Here is a 15,095-nt window from a genome sequence, read left to right as displayed (position 1 = left end):
TTTCTCCCAATAAAGTCACATTAATGGGATCAGAGATTTCTTTATTGATGTCTTCAAAATCATAAGCTTGCTTACATTTCCTCAGTATTTGGTTTGTAGTCCACCTAGCTCACATGAGCCTTTTCAGATTCTCTGTAGCACTAAGAGGAAATAAATTATGTCTCTTTTTTTCAGTTGAAACCAGATATACATGTGTTTTACAAAGAGACATGTAACCGTTTTTTCCTGACATTAACTATAACCTAAATATTTCCTGTTTTACTAGGTCAGTCAGAATCAAGAAAATGTGTCACAAATTAAGCAGATTAACTCCATTTTATTAAGTAGCATTTTATTCAGTTTATGAATTATTTATGACCTTTTTTTCAAAGTCATTTTTAGTAACAATAGGACACTCCTGAGTACATTTGCAAACCATAATCTCTATTTTTATGTTGTTCTCTGAGCAAAGGCTCCTTGCTCTCTGAGCTGCCTTCCAGCCCTTTTTGCTACAGGACTGATGTGTTAACACTTCACTTTCGTTCCAGCTTCGCCCAACATCTTCACATGGTGTTTTGCTTTTTGTTTGGGCTTTATTTGCACATTTCACACCAAAACATGCTAATCTCTGGGACACAGCAGCGCCTTCACACATCTAGAATTGAGGATGAACCCGACTGGTGGCGGTCAAATTCTCGTTATCTCGGCTAATCTGTTGTTAATTTTCCTATGATGCAACACAAAGGAGCAGTGTGTGTAGGTGTTGTCATAATATATATCAAAAGCCAATTAATCATTACAGATAAAGCTATGATATCATCTGGATTCTCCCAAACAGCTTAAATGAATAGGAGCATAAGTAAAATTTTGATTAAAAAAAAGAGTATCTAAGAATTTGAAACTATGATGTAATTTTAAAACTATTATATGTATTTTAATTTTAAGAATTATTATTATGACAAAAAATAAATTACACAATTTATTATTACGAAGGACTTAAAAGTTTTATCATGATATTTCATGGTATTCTATGCAATGAGACAAAAATAGTGATAAAAATGTGGGAAAAAAAGCAGCTATATTGCAACACAGTACTCAATGACTGGGTTCAATCATATTTTGTGCATGCTGCATTTATTGATGAAATCATGGAGTCAACTGTGAAAAAATAGGTCAGACTGCAAAACGCCTCACATTACAAAGCAGAAGTTTTGATCCACAGTGGTGATAATGGGACAAGTTGAAACTTGGTGACAACTCCTACATTTGGTTTAAGCGCTTTCCTGTGCATTATTCAAGAATAATACTTCCTGCTCGCATGCTTTGCACAGCTAAAACCTAAAGGTCGCGCAGTGCATTCAGTTCCTAGGACTAGACTAGAGCTTCGTCTTCATGTTTGTGTTGGCTATAAGGAAGTGTTCTTCCAAGGAACCTTAGCAGGTTTCTGTGTGTGCATGTGTGTGTTTGTGTGGGTGTGCTCCTGCAGCGGTGTGTCACGCAAAAGCTACAACTTGATATAATCATCATTTCTATGGAAGTAGTGTTTAGCTGTTGATAATCGTTGGGATGAAATTTGTCCACAAAGGAAGACATTCCTGCTGTCACCTTCCAAAACTTGCTCTTTTTAAATCTCTTAGCGTTCACTGGAATGATAAATTAAACTTCCTGGTGTTTATGTTTCATTTTTATCCGGTATTCCCAGTCATTTCTACTGCAAACCTGTTTGGCTTTGTTAACTTTCCAATTAATGTTCCAAGAAATCACAGCAGTTCATTTTGCTACATGACAGCTATGAAGATAAAAAAGTATATAGAGACATTTCAGTGCACAATTGCTTTTTAAAGTGATGTGATGCTCGTGCCAAGTTTAGAGATCGCGCACCGCCAGAAAATAAACCGCTAACTACTTTGGCTCAAGCGAGACATCATTGCTGAATGATGGGATTTGAGGCAATACATTTTGGGTTTTAAAAACCGAGGGGAGACAACTTGTGGGACACAGAGAGGTCAGTCCATTGCTGTGCCTGTGAGTCCCTAACCAGCCCTGTTGATGAAAGCTGCTGATACCAGGTCTGCCGAGACGTCTGTTGTAATAATCATACTGTCATTGCTCTGCTAGGGAGAGAAAAACCACAAAGGGGATTTCCAGTCTGGAAGATTTCTACCAATCACACTGCGTTTCCCCCCTTTGCTCTCTTTAAATAGATTATTCATCAGTGATTAACACCTTTTTTAGTGATTTTTCCCTGTGCTGGCAAAGAATTTGTTGTTTGTGTAGCTGTAAAAATCGTGGTTATTTTAATTGCTTTAATTTTTAACAGAGGTGCGATTTATACGGTTCAAGTACAGACAAGTGCAAATAATTTTTTTTACATCAACTCAAAAATCCATTACAGTCTAATTAAATCTCCATATATCAGCGTTAGGTGGTCCTCTCATGGTGGTTAAGTTTGTTTTGAAACCAAATCAATCAGTAACTGTGACCTCTGACCAGGAGTTTAAGACACAGGAGCCTAATCCTTTGAATAGCTTTGGCTCAGCTCCAGTTGTTTTAGTTTGAGCTCTGGCAGCTGATTGGACAGCAGGACAGTTTCACCTTTACGCGTCTTTAGTTTTGCTTTTGCTTTGAGTGCTCACGCAGCCCTGTTGCTCTGCGGGTTTCTCCATAGGCTTGTGACTTATTGACTCAGTAGGAAACTGAAAACATACCATGTTTGAGGTATAGGATCTGATCGTTTGTGGCAGAAGTTAACTTGAGGCTCCAGAAGATGTTTGGTGTTCAGGAAAATGGGGTCGTGATAAAGGGTAGGAGCTCTATCTGTCTCTGTCTCTCGGCTGTTGTCCTTATCATCTCTAACCTGTCTGTCTGGCTTGCAAATAGCCAACGTTTCATTTGTTTGCCTCTTTGTCTGTTGAATTTGCTGTCTATTCATGCGTTTGACAACCAGTCACCTTTTAACTACACGATTGAAACTGAACACTTTACTGCTTTTTAAATGTAAGTTTTGTTTCTGTGACAGTGAACTGTGTTTGGGATTCTTTGAAGCTGATCTGTTGCCTGTCTCCTTTCTGCCAAGTGTATTTACCAAAAACTGATTTTGGTTTATATTTCACTGCTTTATAGAGCAAGTAGGAGCTTAAACTTAGCTGATATCACTTCCTGTAATAAATGAAAACATCAGCAAAGATTGTTCTGCTTCCATACAATATACATTAAACCAACTAAATTTCTTCTTTTTTTTTATTTATCCGCAGGCAATACCACTTGAATAACAGCACTACCACCAACATTCCTGATATGCACATGAGCATGTACCCGGGATTCTCTGACATGGACTTTCCCAGCCTCCCTAAAAATGGGAATGGAGACTTCTCCCAGGTTGGTTCCATTAAACTACTATATTCATTGCTCATCTGCAACAAGTGAAATGCATTTCAAGCTGGGATTATGTGAGCAATATAAATGTGAATATGTCCTCCAAAGCAGCTTTCTATCAAATGCTTGCTTTTACTTTCATGTGATGAGAAAGGGCCACATGTGCGACCCACCACCTCCTGCAGCTCATCTTTCATGTTCATTTATGACTGAAGTGTAACATGGTCTGTGCCTTCTTGCCTTTTTTTGGTCATTTAGTTAGAGTGACACTAACAGCAGCTGCTGTGATGAGACAGATGGGTAAATTTGTAAACTGAATCCATTTAGGCTCTCGTCAGATATTAGCTTGGGTCAGTGAGTCCCACAGTTTCTTGTTGTTACACTATAATCAAATAGCTTTTGTGTTTAAAAAACATGAGAAATATTCCTGCTACTGCTAAAATTACAACATATTCATTGGTGCAGTTACGATAATATTTTTTGCAATTATTTTTGGCTGCCTTGATTTTGATACACAGACTTTAGTAAAAAAAAAAAAAATAATATAAACAGCTGCAAAACTTAGCAGTAATCCTAAAATGCATATTGCTGACGATATTGTTGTCGCTTTTCTCTTCAGACTTTAAAACCAGCTGACATCAGCTGGTCAAGTAGTCCAGCTTTTTGTGGCAGTAAAGTGTGTAGTGGGCAAATTAATAGAGATGCCACTTGTATCTAAGTTTTCAAAGCACGATTACCTTAATAAGTGATGGGGGATGCTTCTTTTGTTTCCACTCTGATATCATCTTTGGCTTTTGTGACTGGAAATGTTGTCAAACATCTGAGTTGTTGTAAGCAAGTGACCTACAGCGTGTAGTAATAGGTTGGGGAGGGGCAGCGCTGTCTTCTGTGGAAACACAGGTCACTTTGTCACCTCCCAAACACCATGAAGAGAAAAGCTACGGAAACCCTGCGGCTACCGTAGCTTCACTGTGTTGTGATTGTCACTTCCTTCACTCTAAAGAAACGTGGAAAAGTTGTGTTTTACTGAGTCACACTGACAAAAGAAGTGAGCAAAACACATTAGAAAGCACAATTTCTGGGACCTTAATGCAACAAATATGATGAATGAAGTACAGCAGCTTGTCAGGGCCCAGAGATTCACACACTGTTATTCCAGCACCTCAGTGAATCACATTCACACTCCTGAAGAAGGTCTGCAAAGTGTTTCTTTTTCTACTAAAACACAACATCAGCCAGAGGAAATTCAGGTAGATGAATCCATACTTTCTTATGCAGTGAGGTGACAGCTGTAAACTCTTTGTCCCTTTACTGCCACGACACCCACTTTTAATCAAGCACTCGCATGTAGGAGTGTAGAAGTTACACGTAGGCTGTCAATACTAATTGATCTATATCCCAGTAACACCGTTTTATTTTTACCTGGAACCATTTCCTCCTCCAAGGTGGGAGAAAACCAGAAATCAAACTTGCGCAATTGCTGCAGTTATCAACCCAATGCAATCGTCTGGGCTTTCTTAGATAAGTTTCTTTTTCAAATGAACTGGATTTGATTGTACTGTAGTATAAATAATCTTCATCTAATCTGAATCTCATTGGCATAAAACCAATAAAAGTTTGGAGCATTCTGGCTTCTATATGACTATGAATTAGACTGATTTGCTTTGTAAAAGGCCTTCAGATAAAATTTTTTTAATAGGTCCTATTTCAATTGAAAAAAAAAAAAAATCTAACAATATTTATCATGTTCATTAATGAGTTTCATTATGTATCCATGTCCATTAAATTAGCTGTGTAATGGATAACCTAACATATAGAATCTATATTATGGATATACTATATTATACCCATAATGTAATATCCCAATCTGAAGCATACTGCATCAGAATTTAGGTTTCAAATATTTTGTTCGCAACCGACATGACAATAATAATCATGCATGTTTTCTTTTCTTTTTTTTCTTTTCATTTTTCTTAAAGAAAATAAATCAAATTTCCAGGTGCAACCACTGAAACAGTTTATTGTCATTGGTTTAGAGAAGTGTCTCAGTCCAACGTCGAAGCGGAGCAGTGCCACATCGTTTTAGCTTCCAGGTGTGTGAATGGGTGTGACGCTCGACTGGAACAGAGTGCTAAGTTATTTCTACAACAAAGGCAACATATGAATGTTTGGAAAAGAGAAAAGCAACGCGTCACCCTCGTCACGTGGATCGTTAATGTGGGGATTCCCTAGTTTCACATGAGTTTTTGTGTCCGGCTAAGTTTTTTTCCTCCTAAAGAAGTCATTTTAAACCTTAGTCATTCAGGTTGAGTCATATTGTATTCTACATTTGACTGTATTTGTAAAACAGTTGCGTACTTTATTTTAAACATTTCCAATTTTGGTTAGTGCATTCAAGCTCTGCCTTCTTGTGCCTGTCAGCGTCTCTGTGAAGGAAAAAAAAAACACACACAAAAAAAAGAGACGTTTGTGCTTGTGTTGTGCCTTCTCAGCTGTTCTCGCTGCATTTGGACACACGGCGTCATGTGAGTCATGTAGAGAAAATGTAAGTCATGGGGTCATCATGACTAATAATTCCCCACCTCACTCTCAGACCATTTTCTTCCATTTCATCCCCGCCGTTCGTGCCAGTCCTGCCCTATTTTTCCCCCCGTTTCTCTCAGTCTGCTGTCTGGTGGCATCACATCCACTGTCTGTCCAGTCGCCGAATCGTAACCATGAAGTAAATATTCAGAGTTGTGTGGCCGGGTAGATTGGTTTATGAGGTTGTTTAGTTTCTCAAGTGACGTTTGTGTTTACTTCTATCTCCTCATCTCATTTACTGCGATGGGGTCATTAGGGAAATCTCTTTTGGTTTGCATGGCTTCCCACAGTGTCAGGGTTTGTTTATGCATGCACCAGAACTCATTTAGAATATCCACATATTATAAGGAACCACGGTGCTGCAGTCTGTGGACAGAATGTGTCTCTTTACATCTGCTGCCTTCAGAGGTTTGTTATGTATTACAATGAAGAGCCTCCCCTCTATACACCTTAATAATTACTAGATAGTAGATAAACAAGACAATAACTGAAGTGGCACACGATGACACTGGCATATAAATCAGATGAAGTGAATTTGTTTCAGTTATCTCTATGTACAACTGCGTAGCACTTTAATATAAAGGGGTGTTGGTCAGCTCTGCCATAATTTCAGGCAATTATATTCAATGTGTTTGAAAGTTTCTATTGAGTCTGATTGAAAAAGAGATCTTTTTTTAATACTAATTAAAGATAATTTATTCAGCAATCAGAAGTTACTTTTCAAGCATACAAGCATTTCGAAAACAGCTTTAAAATTGCTGAATTTTCTTTTTTCTCATATTGCTTCTGCATTTTGAGCTGTTTATCAAAACTAATCACAGATATAAACTCCAGGGACCCCTTATACCCTAATATATTGTGAAATCCCTCCGCTGGATTCAGCATTTGAACTTTTGCTTCTTCTAAAAAAAAAAAAAAAAAAAGAGAGACTGCCAGAATAAGGAGTGTGTTTCAAAATCCAAAAGTGACTTTCCAAACAAAAATTTAATTTGTGCACCACTTCTATCACGATGACATTTTAAAGTGAACACTTACTGAGAGATACCTTGTAATAAGCCGCCCAGTTGTGGCTCAGAGCTGAGCAGAATGACACGACTAATTAACTAACAAGCAGTAGTTTGTTAAGCACCACTTCGTGAAAAGCGAATGAGAGAAATTCAAATGTCTGGCTAAATCAGAGCTTTTGTGTAGAGCTGCCAATATTTTTTATGAATCTGGCAACTGATTTTTTTGAATATTGACAAATTTTCCTTCAAAAACTATTTTTTTCCCCTGCATAACGTGATATAAAATATAAGTAGAAACTGTAATTTGTTTATTTAATATATGTATTATCTATTTTTTTGTCAGGTTGAATTATTGTTTGTTTATTTTTTATTTAACTAGGATTAAAAAAAACCAATTGAGATTAGACACCTCTTTACCTCTTTTTCAATCTGATAAAGGTTACTTGATTCATTTAGAAATCACCATTACCTACACACTTAGCAATTAAAACAGGGTAAACTTACATTTATCTTGTCATCTGCACAAACTCTGCACATGACAAATGTGCACATGTGTCCATGTACCACATGGACATACTGGCACATAATTAATCCGTGAACGTGGATCTAAATGTGTCCCTGAAAACTTCTTCTGGAAGAAATGTAGCAGACAGACAGCTTGCCTAGCTTTATGTAGCTTTAGAAAATCTACTTTGGGTTCATCTTTACAGTCGACATCACTGCTTACATCAACAAGTTATTCTCAAGTGCAGCTTGTATTTCTTACTGTTGAATCCAGTGTACATCTTCTTTAAACACTTTTAGCATGACAGACTGGCGCTACAGTGTCTCTGCAGAATGTTAATGTCTTCTGTGAAGTCAGAGTGTTGTGTGTGCATGAGTCTTGGTGTGTTAAGTAGGCGTATATTTTGAAACACTTGTGCTCCTGCTCTTTATGTGTATCTCTCCATCAACAATGAGGCAACAAACTTAGCATTATATCATAATTTCAAGCAGCAGTAGTAGCTGTCGCCATGGTGATAGGTGGAGTAGTAGTAGTGGTAGTAGTGGGCTGCAAAGGCAGCTACATTATATAATGAGTGTATGGTCAAAATAATTAGGTATTGAGTTTAAATACTATAACATTTAAAACTACAAAAGGCAACCTATAAAAATATGTTTTTTTTTTTTTTTTTTTTTTTACATATTTGTTAAAAGTAACAAATATGCAAAATTTTGCTAGTTAAGAGAAAAACCGATAACATCTAGCTCCTCTGCCTCCTCAGAAATAAACTGCTTGACCAGAAACAACCAATAAGAGCCAGGAGGAGGGTCTTAGCACTTTCAGTCAAGCTCGTGTACGTGCTCCTCATACACAAGCAGCACAGAAAAACTATTTGTCCGCCCTTATTGACGGTCATGCTAGAGGGTTAGCCCTCTAGGATGAAATTGAGAAAAGTGCAACTTAAATGCCACAGGAATGATGAAATAATACTTCACTTTATTTCATGACACTATGCAGTCACTCCAGCTGCACTGATGAACAGCTGGAGTGACTGCATAGACTGCATTACCTCGGCATTCTGAGTGCTTGGAGTGGCTCCAGTTGACTGCTGCTTTCAATTAGCAGTTTCATTATTAGCTGATTAATGCAGCTAATAATTATTCCCACTGCTATTGGGGGGAGTAATAGAGCTTCATTCTCAGACAGTTTACCTATGGAGAGGGGAGAAACTTACTATTTCCTGAAATTGTTTCCTCATGCTTAAACCGAATAAACATGCATTCTTTTTAATCACCAACGTACAGAACAAGGTGAGAAACGTCCCCAGTGATAACATGTGCACAAAGTAACCTTTAAAATAGGAGACACTCTAATTTGCAATAAAAGGACTATAAACAGTGGAAAATACCTACTCAGTGAGTAATTATTGGCAGAATAATGTTTAGCATAACATTTTAAGGAGACTATTTTTTTTAGAATCAATTGTAAGGGGGGAAAAAGAAGTAAATTACAAAAACAACAATCTGAAAGAACCAACTTTAAAATCGATCACATGCCTCTGTGGTTTTAAAAGAACGGCACACTTCTTCACAGTCACATCTGCGTACCTGCCCAGGCTTAACTGTGGTTTAAAAACCCTAAAAAACTGTGAATATTTCTGCAGCGAATGAGAGTCGTTGCAACATTTACTGGAAGACAGCTGAAAAAAGGCAATTCACTCAGCATTCTGGCTAACCTCAAATGGCGAAGAACACTTTGTAAGCACAGATTTTGACATATGCAGTACTTTGCATGCTGTATGTTTCCACATGTTACTCAGCGGTATGCACATCTAAACATGGTCCTTTTAGGGTCTTTCTACAAACTATTCTTCTTCTTTGTCGTTCCTCCCACTTTTAACTAATGTTTTTTGCTCTGTGCTATTCTAGGAAGAGTTCATTTGCATCAGAAATGCTTTTACAGCTCTTTTCAAGTTTGCAGGATATATCACATTTAAAACAGCTTGTCTTTAGCTGACCTTGCTTGTACGGCGCCCTAACACCCACATCAGATGATTGATGTCTTTCTTTATGACAGTTGCTCATACTGTGTCCCTACGTAGATTTAAAATGGGATATAATCCCAGCGCACGCAGGAGTACAAGAGAAAACTGCTTCAGAAAACAGGAAAACTCTTGTGAGAATACGTAAACAGAGGTTTCTGTAAAAGCAGCATAAAGTGTTTGTATTTGAAAACTCCTGTAACTCTGCAGACATTCCAAATACAATTTGAAACCTTTAAGAAATCTCTTTGTAGATGGAGTAGTCAATCATCCTTGCATGATCTCGTGGTCTTACTGATAATCCACAGGTCCAATACACACACAAAAAAACAAACAAACAAACAAAAAAACAGATTTTAAAAAAATTCAGTAAATGCATTAAGCTGAAAACTCATTCTTTTCTCGTTTACCACATCAAGAAACGGTAACATTTAGAACAAGGTTCCTGACTTCCTTCAAAAGCGTCCATTTAACTCTGATGTATAAATTAGATCATCTTATAATGACTTTTTTTTCCCTGTTGGACTCAAAAGATGCTAGATGTGCTAATTCAAGTCTGCTCAATACAGCCTTGAATTGTTCGGTAATCGCAATTAAAATATTGTTGAAGCGGAGAAGAAATCTTTATCCAGCTGAACACTAACACGGGCGTTCCTTCACATTTTTCCATGCCAGTCAGGATTTGAACGCGTTTGTAATTCTGGGCTACTTCCCTGTAGGTTAGTCAAACAGAAAGTGTTGTTAGTGGCCCGGTTTGAAGGAGGAAGTTAAAGGTTAATTTGAAAGTTGATAAGCGTGCTGTTTTTGTGGGGTCACACTTGATTTACTTTAGCTTCAAGGTACATGTTAAATTTGAACTGAATTGCCACCTTTGACATGTATCTTGTTTGTATGTTAAGTGGATCTAGAATGCACTTTAATCCTAGTTTACAGTTGAGGAGTCGTTCATTTCTACACTCCTTGCGCAGTGCTTTATATTTGGAGTTTGAAATATTCCTGGGTTTATTAAAAACGTGTTTTCACATTGAAATTAATACAGCAACGTGTTCACAGTTGTGCCACTTGCACAACAAAGCACCAGAAGTTTTGCACAGATGCAAATAATAATATCTAAACAAGAATAAAGTTTTGGAGGACTTAAGAAATGTAGGTGAGATTTTGTAGAAAAGTGTTGCTTTTTTAACCTTGTTGCTGTTATTTTTACTCTTTAATGCAATAAGGTGAGTGCTTTGGCTGTTTGAGTCTAAAGAATCTCATCAGTAGTGATTCAGTGTTCCCTGATGGCCCTCGGTGCTCCTCCAAACACACGGATATACATACACACACGCACACTCACACACAAACTACTGAGAGGATTCCCACTCATAGAACGATGACACCATGGATAGGCGCCACGCCGCCTCTTAAGAGTCTGACTCCTCTTCTGTCCAGCAGAGATGGACATTACAGGACCTCACCGTCCCAGCTTGATATCATTTGTTCCTGGAAGCTGACTGCACAAATGGACCGACTCCTGTATGAAAGAGACAAATTGCATTATTTTAAATTCTTATTTACGAGGATCATAAACAGTCAAATTGCTTTCCCCACCAGGAAAAACTGATATGTCGTCCTTGATCAGCGTCTTGAATTTGTCTGAATTGTCCAATTTGCAAAAAAAAGGAGAAGATTCCCAGAATAAGCCTTTGTGCACTTGTATGTCTTTTACAATCACGCCCTCAGTTCCAGTAAGCAGGAATTACTTTTTATGATGAAGGATTTGTCTGTAATTGTGTATACTGGCTGATGCATGCAAAACTCTTCCGCAAAAGGAAACTTGCAGTTCACCCTCGACTTGTTTCATTCACAATCTTAAGGCGCTTAGAATATTCTTAGAGGAGTCACTTCCACATTTTGAGCTCTGTTGTCTTTAATTATAGAGTTTTATTAATGAGACAATATTTTGACACACTTATTTCTAAATTAAATATGCTCCCTGGATGCTCACATTAGTGACTCACTTCTTTTTCATTTTTTTTTTTTTTTAAATCAGGCTCATCAGGCATTACTTGCCTTTCCGCGTCTGAGTTACTGACGGAGATTCAAATTTAAATGAATTGCAAGAGCAGAAGACGTGAAATTGAATATTTGCAGACAAAACAAAGAAACAAAAAGCAGAGGCACAGTCTAGTGGGGAGTCAGTCTCTAAATATAATAATCATTAAATGCTGGGCCAGGCCCATTAAACATAGCTGTAAGCAGCGCTGTGTGAGGAGCGGCCAGGTCCACAGCGCAACACTGTTTACACTACAAATGCGGTTGAGTTACACCATGTACAGTAAAATGGGCCTGACTGCCAGTAACTCTAGTCACTTACCAACAAAAGCATCATTTCCTGAAAGCTCCTCCCCTCCTCCCTCCCTCTTCTCCCCTCCCTTTCCCTCCCCTGCTCACTCACTCACTCACTCACTCACTCTCCAACCACCTTTCTGCACTCAAATGAACTAGTCCACAATCACTATTAGTGAGCCCTCTCTGCCAATACCTGCCTGTCTCCCTGCGAAGCAGGGGAGCATGTTTTAGACGTGCCCGTGTCTCCGTCTGCGAGAGAGCGTGTCTGCACCTGTGTGTGGTGTGGGGGGCGTTTGAGGCAGATGTCTGCAGTGAGCCAGGGAGAAGCAGTCACAGGGCCAGTCAGGGTCCGGTATGGGGTGGTAGCCCTCCAGCTGTGAGGTGGTCACCGGCGTTTTGGCTTCCTCATGGAAGTGACTGACGGATTCAGGGAGTTGAGGTGAAGCAGGAGCTTATGTTGTGTGTATTTTCACCCGTGCCGTACCGTAGCGGTTGGACCCATGTCTCTCATGCAGCTCTGGACTAAATTATACGCTCAGCTGGGACGCCCGCTTCCCAAGGTACGGGTTCTGTTCACTTCTTTTTCTTTCTTCTTTTTTTTTCCTCTTTTGGCCATCTCTGTAATGCTACAGCTTATTGATTCATTAGCTTCCTAAATTAAAATGACTTGTGTTAATTGTTTTTAACATGAGGAGCACTTGTTGTTAAGCTGAAACTTACATTTAAGAAACGGCTGATTATCAGTGTATGCATGTGCTTGAATTTTTAACTTCCTTGAATGAATTGTGAACATACTTCCTTATACTCACTGTGTTACAAGATGATTTTATCTTCTGTTCTAAGTCCACACTTCTAACACCTGACCTGATCAGGTAAACAATACTGTTCATAAAACAATACTAGTGACAAACTATACTGTTGGAACATGCAGTTTTTATGTGTAAAACATGGCTGTCTGATCATAGGTAAAGAAATAATCTGATTATTTAATTGTAATTGAGATAATTATACGCTCGAATTTCAAGCCACTCTGCATTTATTGCACTGAAAAGCAATAAATGTAAAGTAATATCTCATATGAATTTTTTTTCTCTTCATCTTCTTCTAGATTTTTACCTTAGCCATGTTTTCCACATGAAAAATCTAATTAAATTCATAATTGTAAGAAATGCTGCCTAATTTTAATGAAAAAAACTGTAAAAAGCGTAGCTTCATCCCAACAGAAGGCTGCAGTGACCAATACACTCTCTCCATTGCTTTTCTTTCATCGCTATCGTCATCATAAAGGCCGGAAAAACTTTTAGTTTTCCGAAGGAAAACCCATGCGTGAGATCACATGGGCATATTACAACAAAGTACAGCACAGTCTTCCAGCTTTCCAGTGGATTCCTCCTTCTATGGTTTCTCACATCGCAAAAGTGACAGGGGAAGTGGAACGTGTCAGAATCGATTGAGTTCTACTTGATGTTTAAATTGAACAGGGCCCAGTTTTAAGACTTGTAGATGTCTCTGCGAATAGGGTTCGCTTTCATTACAGACCTGACACGGGGCTTTCATGTGGGTCCACTCCCAGTGAAAAGGAACACAGTGAGCTCATTTGTTATTATTTGTTAAATAGGATTTGAAGTAGAAGTCTGCCTGTAAGTAATCAGAGCCAGTGCCAGTCGATCTTCCATCGCCCCATTGAGATTCATCCTTTCCAACCAGGAACTCTTGACAAATAATTATCTGCTTTGTTCCTTTCTTCCTGCCAGTAAGTGCTACAACCTGATACCGTCAAATACTCTTGTACATTGTCTTATCAGCTGTTAAATGCGGCTGTTTTCGCTATGAGTTGTAAATAGAGCCACCTTTTTTTTTTCACACCAATTCATTAGATGATATTCTAGTTAGATAGCAGTTCATATCTGTGTAATATGACTTCATTGGGGTGAGGAGCCTGTTTCCACTGAATTCTTGATGCAGCATATTAACCAATCTCCTCCATGTCTGCGTTTGTTAGTTAACACACACCAACACATTTTTCGTTGGTTATTTGAGCTTAATGTTTTACATTTAAGCAAAGGTGATCTAATTTATAAATAAGGCAGATAGTAAGAATGTCTTTTTTTAAATAAGTGCATTGTAGTGTTCATAAAGTAGTTTCTGGTTAAAAAAGGAGTTCTTCTTATATTCTCAAAACCACAATAGTTATTTATACTTTCCTTCCTGCTCGTTTCAAGATACATTTGTATTTTTATAATTAGTGAAGTAAAAAATAAGTCCTCATCATTTATACATTTTTAAATGTACAAAACGGTAAACGAGTATGAAAGTGAAGCTGATTGTTGCCTGTTTAATGCATATTTTTAGTAGCAGATCTCTGTCCCTGCATTTGTTTGTTTCCTGCTTAATGTCATTTCTTCTTGTTTACATTCGATCTACGACATCATATCAATTTGTAAAGCACACTTGGATCTCATTAGTGGGCCATCGCAAACTTTAAATCAAACCTTTTTTGCGTGCACCTGGTGTGGTGAGAATATCTTAATTTCTATCTTTAAAAGCACGGGTAGACTCTCTTGGTGGGCACATGTTGTGAGTTTCCTGGTATTACTTCAAACCTCAAGCATGACCCTGTGCGTGCAGCTTACGGGAAGTGAATAAACAATAATGGAGAGGATGAGTGAGAAGCATTGGGCCGGGGGGGCCGGGGCGGGGTCTGCTCTGTGAGAGAAGTGAGGAGAACGGGTGCGAAATAAGCAGTATCTTCATTCTGTTTGAACGTTTTATGTCGTAACCTTGATTTGTGTGAGGGATTAACCCCTTTATTCCCACGTGGATCGCGCTCAGTGTGTTAAACCGGCACAGTGGTGTGTGTTGCTTGACATCAGAAGAAACAAACAGCTGCTAGGGAAGTGTGCCAGAATCGGGATAGAAGTATTTTATACAGTGTTTGCATTGGTTCTGTTTTTTCCCCCCCACATAGTTTGTACAATGGAGAAAAAAAACAAAACAACAAACGACATGAAGAAATATCTTGTTTAAACAGAATGAAGGTGACAGTGAAGTGTGTGTGGAATATTAGTTGAAAAGCTTGAGATGCCTCTTGAAGGCCGACATTTATTAACTTTGTCTGACTTCTCAGTGAGATATTCCACACTTCAGTTTGACCTGTAAGAAAATCCCTCCTTTACCCCCAGAAGTTTTTAAGCAAAGTCAGTTCATGTCTGCTCAGTCTTTTTTTTTTAATGGTTTTATGTTTTCTGTTTTGTTCAACCTAATATCTAGCAGCTCTGTCAGGGATAAATTGTTT

General features: G+C 38.2%; 1 protein-coding gene across 5 annotated transcripts in view; it reads left to right on the top strand.

The window, feature by feature from the left end:
- sbno2b (strawberry notch homolog 2b) overlaps positions 1-15,095 on the top strand; it is a 182,898-nt gene that overhangs the window by 62,764 nt on the left and 105,039 nt on the right. For 3 of the 5 annotated variants that reach the window (XM_088004881.1, XM_014970276.2, XM_014970277.2), the window contains one exon: positions 3,234-3,357. In XM_088004881.1, coding sequence (XP_087861007.1) covers positions 3,234-3,357 — 124 coding nt within the window. Of the gene's footprint in view, positions 1-2,435; positions 2,784-3,233; positions 3,358-3,392; positions 12,361-15,095 lie in introns of those variants that run through there. The other 2 variants (XM_088004882.1, XM_014970280.2) reach the window with 2 other exon arrangements.

The sequence above is a fragment of the Poecilia mexicana genome, unplaced genomic scaffold, assembly GCF_051168715.1.
Source record: "Poecilia mexicana isolate PSO_F unplaced genomic scaffold, ASM5116871v1 scaffold_4, whole genome shotgun sequence".
Lineage (NCBI taxonomy): Eukaryota > Metazoa > Chordata > Actinopteri > Cyprinodontiformes > Poeciliidae > Poecilia > Poecilia mexicana.
The sequence above is the reverse complement of the archived record's forward strand: the minus strand, read 5'-3'. Positions and strand labels throughout refer to the sequence as shown.